Source organism: Scyliorhinus torazame, chromosome 13, assembly GCF_047496885.1.
Source record: "Scyliorhinus torazame isolate Kashiwa2021f chromosome 13, sScyTor2.1, whole genome shotgun sequence".
NCBI lineage: Eukaryota > Metazoa > Chordata > Chondrichthyes > Carcharhiniformes > Scyliorhinidae > Scyliorhinus > Scyliorhinus torazame.
Window position 1 is genome coordinate 215,323,822 of NC_092719.1, and position 27,017 is coordinate 215,350,838.

Below are 27,017 nucleotides of genomic sequence, written 5' to 3' on the forward strand. Positions count from 1 at the left end.
TGTGCAAAGATACCTGTTTATCCCGATCAGTACATGCTAGTGTCTATGCTCCACTCGAGCCTCCGCCCATCATTCCTAATCTAAATCTGTCTTCCCCGTATGCTTGCCGTGTGTGCATCTTTAGTATTTGCTTCAGCCGCTCCCTGTGGTGGCGGGTTTCACATTCTCATCACTGAGTAAGAAGTTTTTCCCGAATTCCCTTTGGATTTCTTTGCCACTCTCGTGTTGACGGCCTCCTGGTTATGCTCTTCACAAGACGAGATCTTCTCTCTCTATCCACCGTATCAAAGCCTTTATCTTAAAAGCCACCTCTATTATGTCATACTAGGTCACCCCGAGCTTCTCTGTGTCTCTCTCTCTCACCCCCCACCCCAGCTGCCCCAGAGAAAGGAAAATAGTAGTGAATTCTTTCCTGATATTTAAATTATATATTTTAACACATTTCTGCTATCATCCTCCTAAATCTTCTCCAAGTGCCTCTATCTTCTCCATATAATATAGTATTAAAGATGCATTTAAACAATGGTTATCAACAGTGGTCCTCGAACTGAACCTTGTGGAACATCACTTCCCCCTTTCTGCCGCTCTGAATAACTACCATTTACTCCAACTCTCTGCTTTCTGTCTTGAAGCCAGCCGATAAACCATTCTGACCCCACGTTCTCGCTTAATTATTAGTCTATTGTAGGAGACCTGATCAAAAGCTTTTTGAAAATCCAGGAAGCTACATGTACTGCATTACCATTATCCCCGTGTTTGCTGGGTTTCCTCCGGGTGCTCCGGTTTCATCCCACAAGTCCTGAAAGACGTGCTTGTTGGGTGAATTGGACGTTCTGAATTCTCCCTCTGTGTACCCGAACAGGCGCTGGAGTGTGGCGACTAGGGGATTTTCACAGTAACTTCATTGCAGTGTTAATGTAAGCCTACTTGTGACACTAATAAAGATTATCATCATCTTCATTACTACTTTAAAACATTCAATAAGGTTGGTCAAGCACGATTTTCCCTTTTGAAATCCATGCTGACCATTATATATTTCATTTCTAGGTATTCTTTTTTTCCTCTTTGTTATGGATTCTGTTATGTTTCTTACCACTGTTGTTATAAACTGACTTCTACAATTGCCTTGACATGTCATATCCCCCTTAAACATAGAACACAAGAAATAACAGGAGTAAACCACATGGCCCATTATACTGTCCCGCCATTCAGTATGATAATTTATGATCTGGGGCTTCAACACCCATTTTCAGCCTGCTCACCATATCCTTCAATTTCCCGAGAGAATAAAACCCTGCCTATCCCTGGTGTTATGGGCCAAGGTTTAGGGAACCCCAAAGTATATCATGGAGTTCACCTGACCCACGACTTTTAATAGATTGTGGTATGGGGAGCACATGGCCCACTCTACAGGTGGGGTACAGCAGAAATGGAAAAAGTATTTTTTAAAGCATAACAATGCTTATTCTATTAACTCAAGTTAACCCTTTTAAAACAAACAGTGCACATCTTAGCAACCATTAATTCAAATACAAACCCCAAAGAATACAACACTAAGTAATCCGTAAACTGCCCTTTTAACATCCAGAAGACTTAAAACACCTTTTACCAGAAGCACATCAGTTTAAAGTCACTACTGTTAATGGATTTAAATCACCAGGATCGATTTACAGTCTTTAGATTACAGAGAGAGACTCTAATACGCGTTCTGGCTGTGACTGCAGCTATCCAGCTCTGAAAACGAGACTAAAACACACCCTGCAACAAACAGCCTAAAACGAAAGTAAAAAGCTGACAGACAGCCCAGCTCCACTCTCCCCTCTGACATCACTGCAGTAATAAACACCCATTTCTTAAAGGTACTCTCACTACAGATATTTATATACACAGCCATTTATAAACACCCATTTCTTAAAGGTACTCTCACTACAGATATTTATATACACAGCCATTTATAAACACCCATTTCTTAAAGGTACACTCACTACAGATATTTATATACACACCCATTTATAAACACCCATTTCTTAAAGGTACTCACATGACACTGGATTAATTTAGAGTACCTTTGGAATTGCATCAGTCCTCGAGCACACCTTTTTCTAACAAATTATTTGGGTAGCAATGTCTCTGCTCTCTCTCGCTCACATTTAAAATATGTGAATGCAAACCATCCAGATCAACACACTTATTTTAAATGCCCTTATCACATTGCTCATCTCCATTGTTCACTGTCATGTCTACATTGCCTGTGGTAGCATCTTGCCTATCTCTTTAATCATAGAATCCCTACGAATCTGCACCGGCCCTTGGAAAGAGCATCCTACTTAAGCCCATGCCTTCACCCTATCCCCATAAACCTACCTGACGTTTTGGACACTAATGAGCAATTTAGCATGGCCAATCCACCCAACTGCATCTTCGGACTGTAACGGTCCTCGCCCCATCACAGCCTACCTTTTTTTAGTATTTTGTGTATGATCCTTGATCATTTCATTTTGTAATTTTTGTATTTTTCTCATTATTTTTAACTTCTGTCCTAGTATTCATATTTTCTCTGATCATGTTGCTGTTTGTGTACGCCTCTTTCCCAACTCTGTACAGTTCCTTTGTGTCTTTCTTCATGCATGGAATCTCACTAGTGTTTTGTTCTTTTATTGTCCCTTCAGCATTTAGCAAGCAAGTTGATTGGTATTTCAAAGCATACTCCATTGTAGATCTGATACAGTTTGATAAAGCGCTTGTGTGCTGTTCATCATTTATTATATCTGGTTGCTTCCTCAAAGACCAACAGTGTAACTAACGTTGCTCTACACCTCAAAGTGTTATCTCCAGATACAAGCTCATTTTGGAAGGATCGCTTCCCTAATTGCACTTGGTTTGCTTTTTCACAGATCAGGTTGCACAGTATAGAAGCTTTGATCCTTTAGACAGTTGCTGTTCTAACTGGAGACAAGTCTAAATAGTTACCATCAGTAATGCCAAAGTTAAAATAGATGTTGCAGTTTGGAAAGTACTAAATGTGATAATGAAACACTTTGAAAATATTGTTAATGATATTAAAAGAACATTTTAAATTTAGGTACACTGATGGAACTTGGTATTTCGCCGATTGTCACGTCTGGTCTCATCATGCAGCTTCTGGCAGGTGCAAAGATTATTGAAGTTGGCGACACTCCCAAAGATCGAGCTCTCTTCAACGGAGCACAGAAACGTGAGTATCAATATCCAGTTTGGTGTAGCATCTTTTTGCGATGTTATAAAGTAGTTACAGCGCAGAAAGAGAGCATTAAACATAAGAACTAGGAGCAGGAGTCGGCCACCTGGCCCTTCGAGCCTGCTCCTCCATTCAATGAGATCATGGCTGATCTTTTATGGACTCCGCTCCACTTTCCCGCCTGAACACCATAACCCTTTATTCTTCAAAAAACTACCTTTCTTTATCTTTAAAACATTTAATGAAGAAGCCTCAATTGCTTCACTGGGCAGGGAATTCCATTGATTCACAACTCTTGGGGTGAAGAAGTTCCTCCTAAGCTCAGTTTTAAATCTACTTCCCCTTATTTTGAGGCTATGCCCCCGAGTTCTGCTGTCATCCACCAGTGGAAACAACCTCCCCGCATCTATCCTATCTACTCGCTTCATAATTTTATATGTTTCTATAAGATCCCCCCACATCCTTCTAAACTCCGAGTACAGTCCCAGTCTACTCAACCTCTCCTCGTAATTCAACCCCCTCAACTCTGGGATTAACCTAGTGAATCTTCTCTGCACACCCTCCAGCGCCAGTATGTTCTTTCTCGGGTAAGGAGACCAAAACTGAACAAAATACTCCAGGTGTGATCTCACTAACACCTTTTACAGTTGCAGCTTAACCTCCCTAGTCTTCAACTCCATCCCTCTAGCAATGAAGGACAAAATTCCATTTGCCGCCTTAATCACCTGTAAACCAACGTTTTGCGACTCATGCACTAGCACACCCAGGTCTCTCTGCACAGCAGCATGTTTTAATATTTTATCATTTAAAAAATAATCCCTTTTGCTGTTATTCCTACCAAAATGGATAACCTCACATATGTCCATGCCGGTGTTTGTGCCCCTTGTGGCCTCCTCCCATTCCTCCCATCTAATCCCATTCATCTACTGCCCTTGTTCTTCTAAGTGGTAGAAGTTCCCAAAGGACAACAATCCTATGGAGCACTCTGGAAGGGTTGCACAGAGTTATGGAGAATTTCCCAGCGCAGGATGTTCCTCACACCTTTCTTCATCTAATTCTATCAGCATATCCTTCTATTCCTTTCTCCCTGGTGTTTACCTAGCTTTTCCTAAATGCATCTATGCTCTTTATCTCAACTCCTCTCCGGTATCCTTTGCACTGCGCTGGTCGTTATTTTGGTGCTCAAGCCTTAGACTGGGATTTGAACCCACATCCTTCTGACTCGAGCGACGGTGCTGCCAACTGAGACACAGCTGACACCGGTGTGTTTGTCTATTTGGTGTGCTCAAATCCTGGATCCCAGCCTCAACCAAAAATGAGATGAGTGCCAACCACTGAACCAGGCTCTCACTTTTTGATAGCCTAATGCGACTTTCTCTTTTTGCGATTGCTACAGTTGATGTTGCAATGAATGAAGTGGGGCTTCACCAAACTCCTGGTATAACAATCCCCAGTGTATTGAATGTCCCAGCTGTTTCTCACTGCAGAGGTCTTCTACAAAGCTTTGTCACAAGGATGTAGGTTCCCCATTTCCCTTGAGTTGGATACAGATTGTGGGCACAAATCTAGAGGGTTTGGAAAATAGCATCAGTAAACTGACACTGGGATCCAATTTAATCGATTGTTCAGATCTGCTCTGTAATTTTGCTCCTCTGTAAAGTACCTTGATTCGTAAATACACGTTGTTGAAGCTTTCACTTGGTGTATATTACGATCCCAGCCCAGACCCCAACCGTGGCTAGGATACTGAAACCCCCAATGTTTTTTATTTTGTACAATTTGAGGAAGGGATATTTTGATCCAGGAGTGATTGCACAAAGAAATGGGGTTGTAGTATTTTAAAACAAAATTATTTCCAACACATTAAAATCCTTAACATCACCCCCAAACATAGCGTATAATGCCCCTTGAACAATACTACTCCATCAAATGAATACAATACCCTAATTACTATCATTATTCCCACTTAAACAACAAGAAAATAAACCATCTCAACTCTCAATCCACCTTAAATACCAATGACACAGAAGAATGCTTGCTTTACAGAGTTATTGTGTGAGAAAGAGATCTCTTGACACTGCTTTATAGAACAGATCTGACTCCAGTCCAACCCCTGCAGAGACTCTGGCTGAATGTCTTCAAAAGCTGTTTCAGCTGGTTTGTTTCAGCTCCCCCCTTGTCCTCAGACAAGTCTGCACTGCTTTAAATACTGTTAATATCTTTTAACTAACTTAGTGAGGGCAGAACTGTTTCACTGTGCATGTTGTCAACCAGATCGGAACTCAACTGAAAAAAACTTTCTCACAATGCCTGATACATTAGCTCCACCCACCGTCTCACCAAGCTGAAATCTAATTAACTCCCGAGGGAATCCCCTTAACTCAAAACAAAATTGCATTAGCCCAAACCTTTTATGATGGTTAATTGCACCTCTGGCTCCCAAAGCTTTTGTTATCTTTCAAACCAAGATTTTTTTAAAAAACATTACTTCAGCAGTCAAACACACTCTTACCCACGCTTCTAAGCCTTTTATTCACCAAATACTTATGATCCAATATAGCTGATATTCCTACATTCATATGTGTATCTCACTGTGAGAAGTGGGAGCTATCGATGCATGTTTCAGGGAGTGCACCTCCACTCCAGGCTGCTGTTGTAATTGAAATTAAAAATAGAATGTGTTTGAAATACTCCAGGTCATCAGAACTGAAATGTTACCTCATTTTCTCTCCCCACAGATGTTGCCTGACCTGAGTATTTCCAACATATTCTGCTTATTTTTAACATTTCCAACATCCGCAGTGTTTTGCTTTAGTGTGATTGTTGCCGATGTAATTAGTTTTCTCCCTCTGTACTTTTTGCCCTGCAGTTTTTGGTATGATCATCACTATTGGACAAGCCATTGTATACGTCATGACGGGGATGTATGGAGACCCATCAGAAATGGGAGCTGGCATCTGCCTATTGATCATTATTCAGGTAAAGTTGGTGATGGTTTCAATGTGAAATCCCAGTATTGAGGGTGGCTCTCATGCCACCTGCTAATTACTCTCGATTATGAAATAGATAGAATCGGGTTCTTAGAATTTCCAGTGCAGTGGGCTGCCCCCTGGAAACGCCTTCAGGTACATGCAGGTGAGGGCATTCGTGAGACGGCAGGTGAGGGAATTTCCGCTGCTTCCAGCACGTAAGATTCAAGATAGGGTGCTCTGGGGGGTGTGGGTTGGAGAAGGCAAGGTCTCGGCGGTCTATCAGGAGATGCAGGAAGAGGAGGAGACCGCGGTGGAGGAGCTAAAGGGTAAATGGGAGGAGGAGCTTGGGGAAGAGATAGATGAGGGTCTGTGGGCTGATGCCCTGGGTAGGGTTAATTCTGCCTCCTCTTGCGCCAGGCTTGGCCAGATACAATTTAAGGTTCTTCACAGAGCGCAAATGACAGGGGCGAGGTTGAGTAGGTTTTTTGGGGTAGAGGACAGGTGTGTGAGGTGCTTGGGGAGCCCAGCAAACCACACCCATATGTTCTGGGCGTGTCCGGCACTGATTGGGTTTTGGAGGGGCTTTGCGAGGACTGTGTCTAGGGGGTTAGCATTATTTGGGGTATCGGACGAGCCGGGAGTGCAGGAGGCGAAAGAGGCCGGTATTCTGGCCTTTGCGTCCCTGGTAGCCCGGCGGAGGGTTCTGCTACAGTGGAAGGATGCGAAGCCCCCAAGCGTAAAAGCCTGGATCAGCGACATGGCAGGGTTCATTAAATTGGACAGGGTAAAGTTTGCCTTGCGAGGGTCTGTGCAAGGGTTCTTCAGGCGGTGGCAACCGTTCCTAGACTTTCTAGCGGAACATTCGGAGGTGGTCAGCAGCAGCAACCCGGGGGGGGGGGGGGGCGGGGGGGTTCGAGTACGTGTTTATTATTGTTTCATGGGAAGGTTTGTACATTGGGGGAATTCGCGATACAAGTGTTGACCTGTGTGTTTTATGCTTTTCAATTTTCTGTAAGCGGGGGGAGGGTTGTTGAAAATTTGCTAAAATTGAATAAAAATATATTTTTTAAACAGAATTTACAGTGCAGAAGGAGGCCATTCGGCCCATCAAGGTCTGCACCGGCCCTTGGAAAGAGCACCCTATTTAAGCCCCCACCCTATCCCAATAACCCCACCTAACCTTTTTGACACTAAGGGGCAATGTAGCACGGCCAATCCACCTAACCTGCACATCTTTGGACTGTGGGAGGAAACCGGAGCACCTGGAGGAAACCCACTCAGACGCGGGGAGAAAGTGCAGACTCCGCACAGTGACCCAAGCCGGGAATCGAACCTGGGACCCTGGGGCTGTGAAGCAACAGTGCTAACCACTGCTACCGTGCCGCTACTTTTTTATTTTCTGACTTCATTGTGAATTACCTTTGACCTGAGGTTGGGTTTGTTCATACGTTTTGAATTTGCGAGTGCTGTGTTGAACTAAACCCAGCAGTTTGCAATTGCTCCCTCACCAGGTGGTAGTAGGAGCAGTATTGATCTGTTCAAATGCAAGTTAGATTTACCTCAGAAAATATTTAGGATCTGGTATGAGTAATAAAACATGAAATATTGTACTGATTTCCTTTCTGTTTGAATAATCGTCAAGCAGCCACATTTATTAACATGCATGCTGCCCGCAGAACAAAGCCTTTGTGTCCAAGTGTGTGGTTTGGGAAAGAAATCTAAGTCTTAGTTTGGTCAGTGGTCATCATTCGTGGTTTGGACTGACCCAGCCACTGCTTTTTCCTGGCAGAATTTTCCAGTGTCTCATCGATGTTTTTTATAAAAAAACTTTTACAGCTGTTTGTTGCTGGGCTAATTGTGCTGCTCCTGGATGAATTACTGCAGAAAGGATATGGCCTTGGATCTGGTATCTCCCTCTTCATTGCCACCAACATCTGTGAGACCATCGTGTGGAAGGCTTTCAGCCCTACTACTGTCAATACGGGCAGAGGTAAGCAGATGATGATCTTTATACTCTAAAATATATACCGCATGGCCAATCTGAAAAAGCCAATCTGTTTGGATTGTGGGCTGCAGTTTGAGGAATGCTACCATGGCCGTGCAAGAGATCGATGAGGCAAATCAAACAGATAATTGGACGGGAAACTGCATTTTGATTAACAGTGGGGTTGTAGAGGGGGAAAGTGTAGGCTAGACATGTGCAGCAGGAGAGAAGTACCCTGAATGAGGGCCACATTGTTAAAAAATAGAGATGTACAAAATCATATTCAAGGAGGCTGACCAGCCACTGCATCCTTTTGGAGAGTGCTAGGTTAAAGGGAAAGCAGCCTGTGGGCATCTGGGATGATTCAACGTTACTGACTATTTAGTCTTTATTTTAAAGATCGCTGTGCCGAGTCCTTGATATTTGTTTGAAAACTGTTTGTTACCAGTCATCAGTTGTTAACAGAAGGCATACTACTTCATAGTAAGAAGTTTTACAACACCAGGTTAAAGTCCAACAGGTTTGTTTCGATGTCACTAGCTTTCGGAGCGCTGCTCCTTCCTCAGGATTCACCTCAGGATTCACCTGAGGAAGGAGCAGCGCTCCGAAAGCTAGTGACATCGAAACAAACCTGTTGGACTTTAACCTGGTGTTGTAAAACTTCTTACTGTGCTCACCCCAGTCCAACGCCGGCATCTCCACATCGTACTACTTCATGGCAAAGAGACAAAACAGGACTCCGAATGTGTTTGCTCCCTCTGGAGGTGAACGGGATGACTGTACTTGACTGTGATGCTAATACATTGGGCCAAATTCAACCTGTTTGGCTGGATAATGTAGAGAAAGCTCAAGTGGATTTTTTTTTCTTTGAATGCTCATTAAATCAGAACTCAGTAATGCAGTGAAGATTGTAATATTGTAAATCTCCCAATCTAACTACTACGACCGTTTTTAATGGTGGCTTCTGTTTTCAACAGGGACCGAGTTTGAGGGATCAATCATTGCCCTGTTCCATCTCCTGGCCACCAGACAGGACAAAGTCCGCGCTCTTCGTGAAGCCTTTTACCGTCAGAACCTGCCAAATCTCATGAACCTCATCGCCACTATCTTTGTTTTTGCAGTGGTCATATACTTCCAGGCGAGTGATTGGTGAAACCGGGGCTGTGAAAATCGTTCCGTTTATTGCCTGTTCCAAGAACTTATGGGAACAAAATAGCAGCAGCGTTTACCCACTTCAAAGTGAAACGCTACAGATAATTTTCTAAAGCGTGCATAATTTTCAAATATTGGTGATATATTAATTGAGAGGGGATTGTGGGAAGTGACATCAGTGCATGTTTCAGGGGTGCCTCTTCACTCCAGGCTGCTGTTGTAATAGAAATTAAAAATAGAACGTGCTTGAAATACTCTAACCCAACCCAGACCGGGTTTAAGGTTCAGGTCATCCGAACTGAAATGCTAAATCATTTTCTCTCTCCACAGATGTTGCCTGACCTGAGTATTTTCAACATATTCTGCTTTTATTTAACATTTTAAGGGCAGCAGGGTAGCACAAGTGGCTAGCACTGTGGCTTCACAGTGCCAGGGTCCGGGGTTCGATTCCCCGCTGGGTCGCTGTCTGTGCGGAGTCTGCACGTTCTCCCCGTGTCTGCGTGGGTTTCCTCCGGGTGCTCCGGTTTCCTCTCTCAATCCAAAGACATGCAGGTTAGGTGGTTTGGCCATGCTAAATTGCCCTTAGTGTCCATAAAGGTTAGATGGGGTTATTGGGTTATGGGAATAGGGTGGAAGTGAGGGCTTAAGTGGGTCGGTGCAGACTCAATGGGCTGAATGGCCTCCTTCTGCACTGTATGCTTTAGTATTATTGTTGCCAATATAATTGTTTTTGTCACTCTGCCTGACCAAGGCAATACCACGTTTATTATCCCTCCCTCCCCTGCCCCCCATTCCAGTCAGTGAGGGGTTATTGAGTCAGCTTGATAACTGAGAGCAGAGTGATATTTAAAACAGGCTAGGTGAGAACGGCAGCTTCCATTTCCGCAGGGACATTTGTGAACTTCTTGGCTCTTTTCCGGCAGCGCTCTTTTGGTGCAGTTTTCACTGGTTGACAAACTGTACAGTTCTGTCTGCCACGTTTGATGAAGAACACAATTGCACCAGAGAGCATACAGAGCAGATTTATGAGGATGCTGCCAGGAACAGAGAATTTTAACTAAGAGGTGGCATTGGGACAAATTGGGTTTGTTTCCTTTGCAATGGGGGAGTCTGAGGGGAGAATGAATTGAGGTGTATTAAATTCTGGGGGATCTAAACACCATGGATAACGGGAAGGCATAGATTTAAATTCATTGGAGAATGATTCGTGGGAATTCAGGAGAAATATTTTGAGGGTGAAGGGGGTCTGAAACTCTGGATGAAAGGGTGGTAGAGACAGAAACCTCATTACATTTAAACAGTACTTAGACATGCATTTGAGATGTGGAAATACGATGCTCTGGACCAAGAGAGCAGGGTAGGCTGGATAACTCCAGATGAGTTGAATGCCCACCTGTTCTGTAAATATTGGGTTGCTATGTTTTTACTGAAATTGGTGTGGAAAACGTTGCCTCTGGTGCAAATAAAGCCAGTTGGTGCATAATTGTTCGGTCCCCTGCCAAGTGCCCTCTATTCAGAATTGTGACTGGGTGCGTTACTTAATCTCTGCAGCTGGATTCAGTTTTACAGCTTTCTTTTTAAATTTCAATGTGAATCACTTCAAATAGTAATCTGTACTAAACATCTATGTTTGCACCTTGCAGGGTTTCAGAGTAGATCTTCCAATTAAGTCTGCCCGATACCGTGGACAATACAACACCTATCCCATCAAGCTTTTCTACACGTCTAATATTCCCATCATCCTCCAGTCTGCCCTGGTCTCCAATCTCTACGTCATCTCTCAGATGTTGTCAACAAGATTCAGCGGCAATTTCCTAGTCAATCTATTGGGGACGTGGTCTGTAAGTATCATTTTGGGGGGTTCGGGTGAGAAGCGCATTTCTTAAAATCAAAGACACCAAGTAGCAAGCGAACTATAAGACATAGGAGCAGAATTAGGCCACTCGGCCCATCGAGTCGGCTCCGCCATTCAATCATGGCTGATATTTTTCTCATCATTTTCCTGCCTTCTCCCCATAACCCCTGATCCCTTATTAATCAAGAACCTATCTATCTCTGTCTTAAAGACACTCAGTGATTTTGCCTCCTCAGCCTTCTGCGGCAAAGAGTTCCACAGATTCACCACCCTCTGGCTGAAGAAATTCCTCCTCATCTCTGTTTTAAAGGATCGTCCCTTTAGTCTGAGATTATGTCCTCTGGTTCTAGTTTTTCCTACAAGTGGAAACATCCTCTCCATGTCCACTCTATCCAGGCCTCGCAGTATCCTGTACGTTTCAATAAGATTCCCCCCTCATCTTTCTAAACTCCAATGAGTGCAGACCCAGAGTCCTCAACCGTTCCTCCTACGACATTAACCAAGTTAACTCGAGATTTCAAGACCATGTTCCCCTCCATTCCCATGATGGCAGCCAACTATTTGTGATTGTTGTCTGTCGGGGAGCCCTGCTTGCGTCGATCACTCTCTGTGGAAAATGTTTCTGGTGCCGGTCCTAAATTTGTGTCGTCTTACCTTTTATTTTCAAATTCCTCCATGGCCTCTCTCTCTCTCTCTCTCTCTCTCTCTTCTCTCTCCCCCCCCCCCCAGGGACTCGCAGGAGTTTCTAGCTCACTGGGTAAACAGTGCATCCAGTGTAGCGGTGATCCTTGGTATGGGTGTGCAGCTAACTGATCTCCAGCATTCGGATGCTGCAGTTACACTCCCGAGTCCTCCAGGGAGGTCAAAACAAAGCACATTTCTTGTTCCTGAGCGCAGCCCACTTAACCCTGTGCTGAGAAATATGAAAGCAGAGTGAGTGATTGCTGTACCCTGTTAGTGTAAACTCTGGCACAAAGACTAGGCATTGGGTGATATGCTGAGTAATAGCCATACAAACCCGCACAGAGCATCAAGACCGTTGGAAGAGATGGAGATAACATTAGGCGCAGGTGAGCTGTCCATATTATCGTCTGAAATGGACTAATCTGGGGTAACTGACAGCCCCTTCACCCTATGTTATCTTAACAAAACTCTTTTTACTTTGCAGGATAACACGGGTGGTGGGCCAGCGCGTGCATATCCGGTTGGGGGTCTCTGTTACTTCCTCTCCCCTCCGGAGTCATTTGGTTCGGTGTTGGATGATCCTGTACATGCAGTGATTTATATTGTCTTCATGTTGGGCTCCTGTGCTTTCTTCTCCAAGACCTGGATCGAGGTGTCTGGTTCTTCTGCCAAGGATGTAAGTGTTAGTACTGGAGAGATTTGTTTCTCTCCGGGAATCTTGCCATCACTTCCTTATTGATTTATTTTTAAAAATTGTCGACCTGCTCCGTACCCTGTGGACCTGGGTTCGATCTCTGCCTGACTCTGAGTGGGCGTTGGACTGCGGTATAAAACTGCCTCTAATTTAACATATCCTCTAATGTCATAAGTTGCCCAATGCCGTATATGGAAATATTGTCTGATTCATTGCAGCAAGTGATTCTTGTATAGCTGAGGCAGAATGGGATGTCCTTTGACACTCGCTGCACTTAATTCTTCAGTACTTCATGCTAATGCTAGCAGTCCCTAACAATCTGTTCTCATAGAATTCTAGAAGGTTACAGCACAGGAAATGGCCATTTGGCTCATGGTGTTCATTTTGGGTCTCTGGAGCCAATCAGCTCGTCCCACTCCTCTGCCTTGTCCGTGGTAGCCTGGAGCATTTTTCCTATTGGTTGCCCAATGCCCTTTAAGGCATAGTTGAGTCTTCCTCCGCCAGAAACGGTACAGTGGCTGCCTCACGGTGCCATGGACCCGCGCTCAATCCCGGCCCCGGGTCACTGGTTTGCAGAGGCTGCACGTTCTCCCCGTGTCTGCGAGGGTCTCGCCCCCACGACCCTGGGTAGATGGATTGGCCACGCTAAAATTGTCCCTTAATTGGGGGAAAAAAAGAATGGGGTACTCTAAGAATCTTCCTCCGCCACTCAGTCAAGCAGAGCATTCTAGATGCTGACCACACTGTCAAACGTTTCTCCTTGTGTCACCTCCGGTGTTTTGTAAACATTTATAGTTAAAAGTAGAAACAAGATTTAATTTTAAAACAATCACTGTTTTCCAGAAGCTTGTGCCACACAAGAAGGCAGGTCTTCCCCAGAGCTATACTGAGCAGGGAGTCATGTTCAAGGAGATTCTGAAGTGGCAGGCACTGTAAACAGGACCTGTTGGCTCCTCTTCCTCCCACTCCTCTCACTACTTATATCTTCATCTTCTGCGGCAATAGCTGCCAGGCCGGCCAATATTGAATATTGGACAATAGCTGAAGTGTTTGGAGGTGTTGATGAGGTGCTGCTCGACCTGTTTTATCTCGAATATGAAGCAGAAGGGAAAAAGAGAAAGATGGAATAATTGTGTTTACTGGATTGGGACCTACATCTGAGACTGACAGACTAATAATCTTATATTCATGTTGAGGCCTGTGGTTTGTTTGCTTGCATTCTCACAGCACAATTGAGCTGGAGTATTTCTTATTGAATTACAGGTAGCCAAGCAACTGAAAGAACAGCAAATGGTGATGAGAGGGCACAGGGAGACCTCGATGGTCCATGAGCTTAACAGGTAAATGAAATGAAAATCACTTATTGTCACAAGTAGGCTTCAAACGAAGTTACTGTGAAAAGCCTCTAGTCGCCACATTCCGGCGCCTGTTCGGGGAGGCTGGTACGGGAATTGAACAGTGCTGCCGGCCTGCCTTGGTCTGCTTTCAAAGCCAGCGATTTAGCCCAGTGTGCTAAACCAGCCGCACTAGCTGTGTAGCATTTCCCCACTGAAACACGAAGCAATCATTTTCATAGAATCATTCCAGCACAGGAGGCCATTCGGCCCACCGTATCCATGCTAACTCCTAAGAAGCACTTCATGTACTGCCACTTCCCTAACCCGTTCCTGTACATTCAACCTTTTCAGAGATTTAGTTTTGAAAATGTTTCAAAATTTACAGCAGAGAAGGAGGCCGCTCCCCCAGTTATAAACCGGCTCCCAGCCCATTCCCATTTGATTGTAATCCTTATGGGACTTCAGGCGCGTATCCAGACACCATTTCAAATGTGTTTTTAAGGTTTCTGCCTCTACTTCCCTTTCAGGCAGCGAGTTCCAGACCTCTACCCCTACAGACACACTGAGAAGCTGGGGCCGTTCTCCTTAGCAGAATAGATTAGGGCAAGATTTTATTGAGGTGTTTCAAATCATGAAGGGTTTAAATAGAGTAAATAAAGAGAAACTGTTTCCGGTTGCTGCGATGGACATTTCCAGAAGGCACAGATTTTGGATGCCTGGCAAAAAGAACCAACGGCAGAAAATCTGTTTTGTGCAAAGAATGAGCATGGTTTATAATTTACTGCCTGTTGAGGCGGTGATATCGATTCAGTAGTAGCTTTCGGAAGGGAATTGGGTAAATCCTCTTTTGATATGGGGGAAGGAAGGACGAAGGAATGGGACTGTCAAGAACGATGGGCCGAATGGCAGAATCCTGTGCTGCACTGTTCCACGATCACTGCTGTCGCATCTGAGACGGCGAGGAAGGGCCCCGTATTTCATTCCTGTTGTAATTTCATTTCTTGAACCTTGGGGAGGAGACGGTGATGTGAAGTGAGATGACCTGTTGTCACAACCCGACTCCAACCACGGTTTGGGCCGCTGGCTTCCTTGCCCTTTTCCACGGCCAGAAAGTGTCCTAGAGAAGGGCTGGAGTGGGATTTGCTTGGCCGCGGCACTGGTCTGAATGTTCATTTAGTGCAAACAGATCAAATCATTTGAGAATTTATGGTAATGTTTTTTGAATTTTTTTTAAGGCCGAGGTGGCGAGATTGTTGGTAAGTGAGTGGGTGATAGGTTATCGGGGGGAGGCAGAATGAGTATTTGAGGTTGCTATCCGGTTAGCCATGATCTTGTTAAACGGTGGAGCAGGCTCGAGGGGCTGAATGACCTCTTGCTGCTTGTTCATTTGTTCATATATTGGATACAATAGTCTGCAATTTGTATTTAATCCTTTCAACTTTTGTTTTCCAGATATATTCCCACTGCCGCTGCTTTTGGAGGCTTGTGCATTGGCGCACTGTCTGTACTTGCGGACTTCCTAGGGGCGATAGGATCTGGAACTGGTATATTATTGGCCGTGACCATCATTTACCAGTACTTTGAGATCTTTGTGAAAGAGCAGAGTGAAGTGGGAAGCATGGGAGCCCTACTCTTTTAACAATGTGCTGACTCTCCTTCCAAGTGTTTTAGTGAGAGTCCAGGCGAGAGAGATCTCCGAATTATCACAGCAGGGAAGAATGTCTCTCGACCCTTTCTCGCCCATTTTTTATTTTCTGCGAATTCGCGGCTAAGTAGGATAGGGTTAATTCAGCTTTTCATTGTACCAAGAACTCAAATAACATATTTTGGAATCTTGTTTTGTTTAATTATGGTTAAAAGCACAAATTTCCTCCATGGGAAAGTTTGTTATGTATGTGTGCACGCACGTATGTTGTGTGTGTGGTGTGTGCATTTGCAGTGCGTGTGTGGCGTCTGTGCGCGCGTGTGTACACGAGGTGTGTGGTGTGCACTCTCGTGCAGTGTGTGCGTGTGTAAATTGTGTGTGTGGCATGGTGCGTGTGTGTATATTCTTTCACTTTGATTCAAAGGTGCAACTAAAATATCTAGAAGGAACTGGTGTTTCTTTTGAATTTAAACTTCTCAATGCCCCTGTGGGTAACTACATGTATTATTGGGTCTTCCCGATCGGGACTGGTTTGTTCTGCGTTTCTAAGCCAGCAACAGATCACTCGGCAGCGAACCTCAACACTCCTGATCTGGGTAGTTCAGACAACCTCCCCAACCATAAATCCAAAAACGCTGGCTCAAAATGTACGTTGATGTGTGATGAGGACAAGGTCAGATTGTGCTCTGGTGCAACTTATGGTCTAATAGTCATCTGACTGTACCCAAGCTCACATGCAGGGGACTGCTTACCACCTTGGGATGGCGCCTCAGCAGAGATTGGCCCCTCCTGGGGGAAAAAAGGGTGAAGACTGGGGGTGAACATTTAAATAAATGAACCTGGGTGTAAGTGATGCAAGGCTAGTGTCCAAGCTCTGTGTAATCGCACTGCCCATCTATGTGATTCAGTGTAATGTTGAGATGCTGTTAATTCATTCCCCTCCCTCCCAGTTTCGGGGGCTTGTGTTAAACTGGTCAGTGCAGCGATGGCAATGACACTGACATTGCTGAACTTCAGGCGCATATGGCTTTGACGGTGGATGCGGCAGTAAATTTATTGGAATTTCTAGGGTTGGAGTATTTAAGGATGGGAGTCTTCACTGTGGCAGATGCTCTGTGTTACAACCAGCTGTCGCATTGCTTAAGCTTTTCAAACTTCAAACCATTGAACCTTAAGATGCAGGGTAGAATCCTCTTGATTCTTAAGCTCGAACAAATAAAATAAAATTTGACACTTGGCTTCTAAAAGGCAGGTTAAATGTAGCTGCTTTTTTGTGTACAGCTGACTGATGCCTTTTTGTTTTTGTCCCTTTTGTCAACGGTTTGGGAATTTACTGTGCAGTGTCTGATTTTTATTCCGCTCCTGCTGGGCCCAGCCAGGGTAGGAGGAAGGGTGTTTGCCTGCTGCTCTGACTCCTGCTGCATCATACATGGACCTGCCCATGATGCTGACTTTCCTGGCTCTCACTGTCTGCTGGCACTCACACAGGCAGAGTAGCCACATGGGGAGCAGTCCCCTCTGCTCTGGAAGGATGGGGGACAGCTGGTCTACGGAGTCAATTCGAAAATGCTGAGCTCCATCAGTAAATTTGCTGCCGCCCATCTCCAAAATTTTTTTTTTTTTTTTTAAAGTATAGTTAGTTTTGTACGTAATTCTCAGCGCCTGGGTGAAACCCGATGTTCCTCTGTTGTGATAATGAAATTTTAAAGGATTCTCTCTTGCTCAATGGTGTAAAAACATTTACGGATTTCTCTCCCAACCCATGGTTCCAGCATGGGGGAGGGGGGGGTAAAAAATGGAATTTCTATGCATTCCTACCTTGTTGGCTGTGACTAAACCTTGTTAAGCAGTGTTTGTTTTCCCCAGGACCTGCTCACTTAAAATACAGTCTTTATAAATAAAAGTGTTTGAGAACATGTTGATTGGTCTTTATGATTGGGCTGGTTCTGTGATGGCAAGTAGCATTAACATCACATTACAGCATGCAATTGGGGCCTTCCATCTAGCCAGTGTATGATCCACTAAATCACAGAACCAGCAGGCGAATGGGAACCTGACCTTGAATCCTCTAGGCCAGAGATTTAGGGCAAAGCAGTAGCTTAAAAACCCTTTGAACCCGTGTAATCGCCTTCATTTCATAGAATTTACAGTGCAGAAGGAGGCCATTCGGCCTATCGAGTCTGCACCGGCTCTTGGAAAGAGCACCCTACCCAAGGTCAACACCTCCACCCTATCACCATAACCCAGTAACCCCAACACAAAGGGCAATTTTGGACACACAGGGCAATTTATCATGGCCAATCCACCTAACCTGCACATCTTTGGACTGTGGGAGGAAACCGGAGCACCCGGAGGAAATCCACGTACATATGGGGAGGATGTGCAGACTCCGCACAGGCAGTGACCCAAGCCGGAATCGAACCTGGAACCCTGGAGCTGTGAAGCAATTGTGCTATCCACAATTCTACCGTGCTGCCCAGAAATAATCACCACCAATCATTTATGCACACATTACAAAACCTGTGCACCTGTGTTCTACTTCCAACCCATCCAGGCCTTACTATTGCATTAAAATTTAATTCTCCTGAAAATGTCTGGTTGTGCTACTGGGTTTGCTCAAGTAGCTGGTTATTACTGAAGACCATCATATGGAGTATCAGCAAGCTACTTAACCATGGTAGGCATCATAGTTGACCCTGTCCTTTCCACGGGTTCCAGCAGTGATCATCCAAGAACACGTACAGTACTGGTGGGTGCAGGTCTGTCACTGGGGTACAGTACTGGTTGGTGCAGGTCTCACTGGGGTACAGTACTGGTGGGTGCAGGTCTCATTGGGGTACAGTACTGGTGGGTGCAGGTCTCACTGGGGTACAGTACTGGTGGGTGCAGGTCTCACTGGGGTACAGTACTGGTGGGTGCAGGTCTGTCACTGGGGTACAGTACTGGTGGGTGCAGGTCTGTCACTGGGGTACAGTACTGGTGGGTGCAGGTCTCACTGGGGTACAGTACTGGTGGGTGCAGGTCTCACTGGGGTACAGTACTGGTGGGTGCACTACTGCTGGGGACGGGTCTGATATGGGTACTACTGGTGGGGGCAGGTCTTGGCTCTGCATAAAAGCAAATTACTGCGGATGCTGGAATCTGAAACCTTCCTGTTGCTTGCCATTTTAACAAAAGACCCTGCTCCCATGCCCACATGTCTGCCCTTGGCCTGCTGCAATGTTCCAGTGAAGTGCAACACAAACTGGGGGAACAACATCTCATCTTCCGGTTAGGCACGCTACAGCCTTCCAGTCTCAACATTGAATTCAACAACTTCAGATGATCAGTTCTACCCCACCTCGACCCATTTGTTTTCATCCCATTTCACCTTAACTGTCTTTTACCATTTCTTTCTTTATATATATATATTAACCCCCCCCCCCCCCCCCCCCCCCGCCATCTTATCCAACTTTCCTTATCCTTTCTCCTATTTGCTTCCCCTCCCTCCAATTCACCCTCTGATAGTTTCTCTGCTGTTTGGCCTTTCACATCTTTTGTTATCTCTGGGGGCTGCCATTAGCACTCTGTTCCCTTGATTTCTGTGGCCATTAGCACCCGGTTTCCCTGGGTTTCTGTGGCTATGACTCATCTTTCATTCTCACTCCACAGTATAAATATTTCCCACTTTCTCTGTTAGCTTTGACAAAGAGTCATCGGACTCGAAACATTGGCTCTTTTCTCTCCCAACAGATGCTGCCAGACCTGCTGAGATTTTCCAGCATTTTCTTTTTCTCTTCTGTCTCTGCATAACATTGGGGTACAGTACAGGTAGGGATAGATAGAACATAGAACATTACAGTGCAGTACAGGCCCTTCGGCCCTCGATATTGCGCCGACCTGTGAAACCACTCTAAAGCCCATCTACACTATTCCCTTATTGTCCATATGTCTATCCAATGACCATTTGAATGTCCTTAGTGTTGGCGAGTCCACTACTGTTGCAGGCAGGGCATTCTACGCCCTTACTACTCTCTGAGTAAAGAACCTACCTCTGACATCTGTCTTGTATCTATCTCCCCTCAATTTAAAGGCATGTCCCCTCGTGCTAGACATCACCATCCAAGGAAAAAGGCTCTCACTGTCCACCCTATCCAAACCTCTGATCATCTTGTATGCCTCAATTAAGTCACCTCTTAACCTTCTCTCTAACGAAAACAGCCTCAAGTCCCTCAGCCTTTCCTCATAAGATATTCCCTCCATGCCAGGCAACATTATGGTAAATCTCCTCTGCACCCTTTCCAATGCTTCCACATCCTATAATGCGGCGACCAAGATTGCACGCAATACTCCAAATGCGGCCGCACCAGAGTGTTGTATAGCTGCAACATGACCTCATGGCTCCTAAACTCAATCCCTCTACCAATAAAAGCGAACACACCGTACGCCTTAACAACCTCAACCTGGGTGGCAACTTTCAGGGATCTATGTTAATGGACACCGAGATCTCTCTGCTCATCCACATTGCCAAGAATCTTACCATTAGCCCAGTACTTAGTCTTCCTGTTATTCCTTCCAAAATGAATTGCCTCACACTTTTCTGCATTAAACTCCATTTGCCACCTCTCAGCCCAGCGCTGCAGCTTATCTATGTCCCTCTGTAACTTGTAACATCCTTCCGCACTGTCCACAACTCCACCGACTTTAGTGTCATCTGCAAATTTACTCACCCATCCTTCTACGCCCTCCTCCAGGTCATTTATAAAAATGACAAACAGCAGTGGCCCCAAAACAGATCCTTGTGGTACACCACTAGTAACTGGATTCCAGTCTGAACATTTCCCATCAACCACCACCCTTCGTCTTCTTCCAGCTAGCTAATTTCTGATCCAAACTGCTAAATCACCCTGAATCCCATGCCTCCGTATTTTCTGCAGTAGCCTACCATGGGGAACCTTATCAAACGCTTTACTGAAATCCATATACACCACATCAACTGCTTTACCCTCATCCACCTGTTTGGTCACCTTCTCAAAGAATATAAGGTTTGTGAGGCACGACCTACCCTTCACAAAACCGTGTTGACTATCTCTAATCAAATTATTCCTTTCCAGATGATTATACATCCTATCTCTTATAAACCTTTCCAAGATTTTTCCCACAACAGAAGTAAGGCTCACTGGTCTATAGTTACCGGGGTTATCTCTACTCCCCTTCTTGAACAAGGGGACAACATTTGCTATCCTCCAGTCTTCTGGCACTATTCCTGTAGACAAAGATGACTTAAAGATCAAGGCCAAAGGCTCAGCAATCTCCTCCCTAGCTTCCCAGAGAATCCTAGGATAAATCCCATCCAGCCCAGGTGACATCTATTTTCACACTTTCCAGAATTGCTAACACCTCCTCATGAACCTCAAGCCCTTCTAGTCTAGTAGCCTGAATCTCAGTATTCACCTCGACAACATTGGCTTTTTCCTGTGTGAATACTGACAAAAAATATTCATTTAGCACCTCTCCTATCTCCTCGGACTCCAAGCACAACTTCCCACTACTGTCCTTGACTGGCCCTACTCTTACCCTTGTCATTCTTTTATTCCTGACATATCGAGAGAAAGCTTTAGGGTTATCCTTGATCCTACCTGCCAAAGACTTCTCATGTCCCTCCTGGCTCTTCTTAACCCTCTCTTTAGATCCTTCCTAGCTAACTTGTAACTCAAGCGCCCTAACTGAACCTTCATGTCCCATCTTTACACAAGTCTCCTTCCTCTTGACAAGTGTTTCGACTGCTTTAGTAAACCACAGTTCCCTCACTCGACCACTTCCTCCCTGCCTGACAGGTACATACTTATCAAGGACACGCAGTAGCTGTTCCTTGAACAAGCTCCCCATTTCAAATTGTGTCCATCCCCTGCAGTTTTCCTCTCCATCCGATGCATTCTAAGTTTTGCCTCATCGCATCATAATTGCCTTTCCCCCAGATATAACTCTTGCCCTGCGGTATATACCTATCCCTTTCCATCAATAAAGTAAACGTAATCGAATTGTGGTCACTATCACCAAAGTGCTCACCTACCTCCAAATCTAACACCTGTCCTGGTTCATTACCCAGTACCAAATCCAATATGGCCTCGCCTCTCATTGGCCTATCTACATACTGTGTCAGGAAACCCTCCTGCACACATTGGACAAAAACGGACCCATCTAAAGTACTCGAACTATAGCGTTTCCAGTCAGTATTTGGAAAGTTAAAGTCCCCCATAACAACTACCCTGTTGCTTTCGCTCCTATCCAGAATCATCTTTGCAATCCTCTCCTCTACATCTCTGGAACTTTTCGAAGGCCTATAGAAAACCCCTAACAGGGTGATCTCTCCTTTCCTGTTTCTAACCTCAGCCCATACTACCTCAGTAGACGAGTCCTCATCAAACGTCCTTTCTGCCACCGTAATACTGTCTTTGACTAACAATGCCACCCCTCCCCCCTCTTTTACCACCTTCCCTGAGCTTACTGAAATATCTAAATCCCGGCACCTGCAACAACCATTCCTGTCCCTGCTCTATCCATGTCTCCGAAATGGCCACAATATCGAAGTCCCAGGTACCAACCCACCTTATTCCGGATGCTCCTGGCATTGAAGAAGACACACTTTAAACCACCTTCCTGCCTGCCGGTACGCTCCTGCAACTTTGAAACCCTACTCATGACCTCACTACTCTCAACCTCCTGTATACTGGAGCTACAATTCAGGTTCCCAAGCCCCTGCTGAACTAGTTTAAACCCTCCCGAAGAGCATTAGCAAATTTCCCCCCCAGAATATTGGTACCCCTCTGGTCCAGGTGCAGACCATCCCGTTTGTAGAGGTCCCACCGACCCCAGAATGAGCCCTAATTATCCAGAAATCTGAAACACTCCCTCCTGCACCATCCCTGTAGCCACGTGTTCAACTCCTCTCTCTCCCTATTCCTCGTCTGTCTATCACGTGGCACGGGTAACAACCTAGAGATAATAACTCTGTCCTAGATCTAAGTTTCCACTCTAGCTCCCTGAATTCCTGCCTTACATCCCTATCCCTTTCCTACCTATGTCGTTGGTACCTATGTGGACCACGACTTGGGGCTGCTCCCCCTCCCCCTTAAAGATCTCGAAAACACGATCCGAGACATCACGCACCCTGGTACCTGGGAGGCAACACACCAACCGTGAGTCTCTCGTTCCCACAGAATCTCCTATCTATCCCCCTAACTATGGAGTCTCCAAAGACTAATGCTCTGCTCCTCTTTCCCCCCCCACGCCCCCATCCCTTCTGAGCAACAGGGACAGACTCTGTGCCAGAGACCTGTACCCCATGGCCTAACACTGGTAAGTCGTCCCCCCAACAGTATCCAAAGCGGTATACTTGTTACTAAGGGGAATGGCCACAGGGGATCCCTGTACTGACTGCTTCCTCCCAGCCCCTCTCACCGTCACCCATCTATCTTTATTCTTCGGAGTAACTACATCCCTGAAGCTTCTATCTATGACCAACTCTGCCTCCCGAATGATCCAAAGTTCATCCAACTCCAGCTCCAGTTCCCTAACGTGGTTTCTGAGGAGCTGGAGATGGGTGCACTTCCCTCAGATGAAATCAGCAGGGACACTGACGGCGTCCCTCACCTCACCTCACCTCAAACATTCTGCAGGAGATCTGTCACTATAACACTGGTTACTGTACTGGTAGGGACGGGTTGATCACTGACATTGGGGTGCTGTACTGGTGGGGATGGGTCTGTAGCTTTTTTTTTGTTTGTTTGTTTGCACTGAGTGCTGAATTTGGTGCATTTGAGTGCTATAGTGAGAGTTTGGTGACTGAGGGAGTGCTGAATTTGGTGCATTTGAGTGCGATAGTGAGAGTTTGGTGACTGAGGGACTACTGAATTTGAGTGCTATAGTGAGAGTTTGGTGACTGAGGGACTGCTGAATTTGGTGCATTTGAGTGCTATAGTGAGAGTTTGGTGACTGAGGGAGTTTAGTGAAGAGGGAGTAAGGTGCTCCTTTCATTTTGTTTCCGAGATTTCTGCAAAGAGTGAGAAGAGAGCCAGGAGTTTACAGAGAGTGCAGCTGACTGGGAGCAGAGTCGGAGGGCGGAGATCCAGTTGGTCCACAGGGCAGCTATATTCTGTCAGGTAAGAGGGGATGGAGGCGAGGCCAGTTGCATGCTCCTCCTGTAGGATGTGGGTGGTGAGGGATACCACCGGTGTCCCCGCTGACTATACCTGCGGGATGTGCACCCAACTCCAGCTCCTCAAAGACCGTGTTAGGGAACTGGAGCTGAAGCTGGATGAACTTTGGATCATCCGGGAGGCAGAGGGGGTGATAGAGAAGAGTGACAGTGCGGTAACCACACCCAAGGTACAGGACAAGAATAGCTGGGTTACAGTCAGGGGGAAAAAAACAAACAGGCAGACAGTGCAGGGATCCCTCGTGGCCGTTCCCCTTCAGAACAAGTATACCGTTTTGGATGCTGTTGGGGGGATGACCTACCGGGGGAAGGCCCTAGCGGCCAGGTCTCTGGCACTGAGTCTGGCTCTGGGGCTCAGAAGGGAAGGGGGGAGAATAGAAAAGCAATAGTTGTAGGAGATTCAATGGTTAGGGGAATAGATAGGAGATTCTGTGGTCGCGAGCGAGACTCCCGGAAGGTATGTTGCTTCCTGGGTGCCAGGGCCAGGGATGTCTCGGATCGTGTCTTCAGGATCCTTAAGGGGGAGGGGGAGCAGCCAGAAGTCGTGGTGCACATTGGTACCAACGACGTAGGTAGGAAAAGGGGTGTGGAGGTAATAAACAAGTTTAGGGAGCTAGGCTGGAAGTTAAAAGCCAGGACAGACAGAGTTGTCATCTCTGGTTTGTTGCCGGTGCCACGTGATAGCGAGGCTAGGAATAGGGAGAGAGTGCAGCTGAACACGTGGCTGCAGGAATGGTGTAGGAGGGAGGGCTTCAGGTATTTGGATAATTGGAGCGCATTCTGGGGAAGGTGGGACCTGTACAAGCAGGACGGGTTGCATCTGAACCAGAGGGGCACCAATATCCTGGGAGGGAGGTTTTCTAGTACTCTTCGGGAGGGTTTAAACTAATTTGGAAGGGGAATGGGAACCGGATTTGTAGTCCAGCAACTAAGGTAGCCGATATTCAGGACGCCAAAGCGTGTAATGAGGCAGTGGGGAAGGGAACACTGACAAAGGAGAGTACTTGCAGGCATGGAGATGGGTTGAAGTGTGTATACTTCAACGCAAGAAGCATCAGGAATAAGGTGGGTGAACTTAAGGCATGGATTGGTACTTGGGACTACGATGTGGTGGCCATCACGGAAACTTGGATAGAAGAGGGGCAGAAATGGTTGTTGGAGGTCCCTGGTTATAGATGTTTCAATAAGATTAGGGAGGGTGGTAAAAGAGGTGGGGGGGTGGCATTGTTAATTAGAGATAGTATAACAGCTGCAGAAAGGCAGTTCGAGGAGTATCACCCTATGAGGTAGTATGGGTTGAAGTCAGAAATAGGAAAGGAGCAGTCACCTTATTAGGAGTTTTCTATAGCCCCCCCCCAATAGTAGCAGAGATGTGGAGGAACAGATTGGGAAACAGACTTTGGAAAGGTGCAGAAGTCACAGGGTAGTAGTCATGGGTGACTTTAACTTCCCAAACATTGAGTGGAAACTCTTTAGATCAAATAGTTTGGATGGGGTGGTGTTTGTGCAGTGTGTCCAGGAAGCTTTTCTAACACAGTATGTAGATTGTCCGACCAGAGGAGGGGTAATATTGGATTTAGTACTTGGTAATGAACCAGGGCAAGTGATAGATTTGTTAGTGGGGGAGCATTTTGGAGATAGTGACCACAATTCTGTGACTTTCACTTTAGTAATGGAGAGGGATAGGTGTGTGCAACAGGGCAAGGTTTACAATTGGGGGAAGGGTAAATACGATGTTGTCAGACAAGAATTGAAGTGCATAAGTTGGGAACATAGGCTGTCAGGGAAGGACACAAGTGAAATATGGAACTTGTTCAAGGAACAGGTACTACGTGTCCTTGATATGTATGTCCCTGTCAGGCAAGGAAGAGATGGTCGAGTGAGGGAACCATGGTTGACAAGAGAGGTTGAATGTCTTGTTAAGAGGAAAAAGGAGACTTATGTAAGGCTGAGGAAACAAGGTTCAGACAGGGCGTTGGAGGGATACAAGATAGCCAGGAGGGAACTGAAGAAAAGGATTAGGAGATCTAAGAGAGGGCATGAACAATCTTTGGCGGGTAGGATCAAGGAAAACCCCAAGGCCTTTTACACATATGTGAGAAATATGAGAATGACTAGAGCGAGGGTATGTCTGATCAAGGACAGGAGCGGGAGATTGTGTATGGAGTCTGAAGAGATAGGAGAGGTCTTGAACGAGTACTTTTCTTCTGTATTTACAAATGAGAGGGGCCATATTGTTGGAGAGGGCAGTGTGAAACAGACTGGTAAGCTCGAGGAAATAGATGTGTTGGGCAATTTGAAAAACTTGAGGATAGACAAGTCCCCCGGGCCTGACGGGATATATCCAAGGATTCTATGGGAAGCAAGAGATTAAATTGCAGAGCCGTTGGCAATGATCTTTTCGTCCTCACTGTCAACAGGGGTGGTACCAGGGGATTGGAGAGTGGCGAATGTCGTGCCCCTGTTCAAAAAAGGGAATAGGGATAACCCTGGGAATTACAGGCCAGTTAGTCTTACTTCGGTGGTATGCAAAGTCATGGAAAGGGTACTGAAGGATAGGATTTCTGAGCATCTGGAAAGACACTGCTTGATTAGGGATAGTCAGCACGGATTTGTGAGGGGTAGGTCTTGCCTTACAAGTCTTATTGAATTCTTTGAGGAGGTGACCAAGCATGTGGATGAAGGTAAAGCAGTGGATGTAGTGTACATGGATTTTAGTAAGGCATTTGATAAGGTTCCCCATGGTAGACTTCTGCAGAATGTAAGGAGGCATGGGATAGTGGGAAATTTGGCCAGTTGGATAACGAACGGGCTAACCGATAGAAGTCAGAGAGTGGTGGTAGATGGCAAATATTCAGCCTGGATCCCAGTTACCAATGGCGTACCGCAAGGATCAGTTCTGGGTCCTCTGCTGTTTGTGATTTGCATTAATGACTTGGATGAGAGAGTTGAAGGGTGGGTCAGTAAATTTGCAGATGATACGAAGATTGGTGGAGTTGTGGATAGTGAGGAGGGCTGTTGTCGGCTGCAAAGAGACATAGATAGGATGCAGAGCTGGGCTGAGAAGTGGCAGATGGAGTTTAACCCTGAAAAGTGTGAGGTTGTCCATTTTGGAAGGACAAATATGAATGCGGAATACAGGGTAAATGGTAGAGTTCTTGGCAGTGTGGAGGAGCAGAGAGATCTTGGGGTCTATGTTCATACATCTTTGAAAGTTGCCACTCAAGTGGATAGAGCTGTAAAGAAGGCCTATGGTGTGCTAGCGTTCATTAACAGAGGG

The 27,017-nt window shown here is 45.7% G+C and overlaps 1 protein-coding gene across 1 annotated transcript in view; it reads left to right on the top strand.

The window, feature by feature from the left end:
- The window catches only part of LOC140388614 (protein transport protein Sec61 subunit alpha-like 1), a 29,737-nt gene extending 12,281 nt beyond the window's left edge, over nucleotides 1–17,456 (top strand). The window contains exons 5-12 of the mRNA XM_072473057.1: nucleotides 3,083–3,214; nucleotides 6,087–6,196; nucleotides 8,026–8,179; nucleotides 9,151–9,304; nucleotides 10,962–11,166; nucleotides 12,349–12,540; nucleotides 13,822–13,898; nucleotides 15,348–17,456. Of these exons, the coding sequence (XP_072329158.1) occupies nucleotides 3,083–3,214; nucleotides 6,087–6,196; nucleotides 8,026–8,179; nucleotides 9,151–9,304; nucleotides 10,962–11,166; nucleotides 12,349–12,540; nucleotides 13,822–13,898; nucleotides 15,348–15,534 (1,211 nt within the window). The 3' untranslated portion in view covers nucleotides 15,535–17,456. The remainder of the gene's footprint in view (nucleotides 1–3,082; nucleotides 3,215–6,086; nucleotides 6,197–8,025; nucleotides 8,180–9,150; nucleotides 9,305–10,961; nucleotides 11,167–12,348; nucleotides 12,541–13,821; nucleotides 13,899–15,347) is intronic.
- Nucleotides 17,457–27,017: the final 9,561 nt, after the last annotated feature.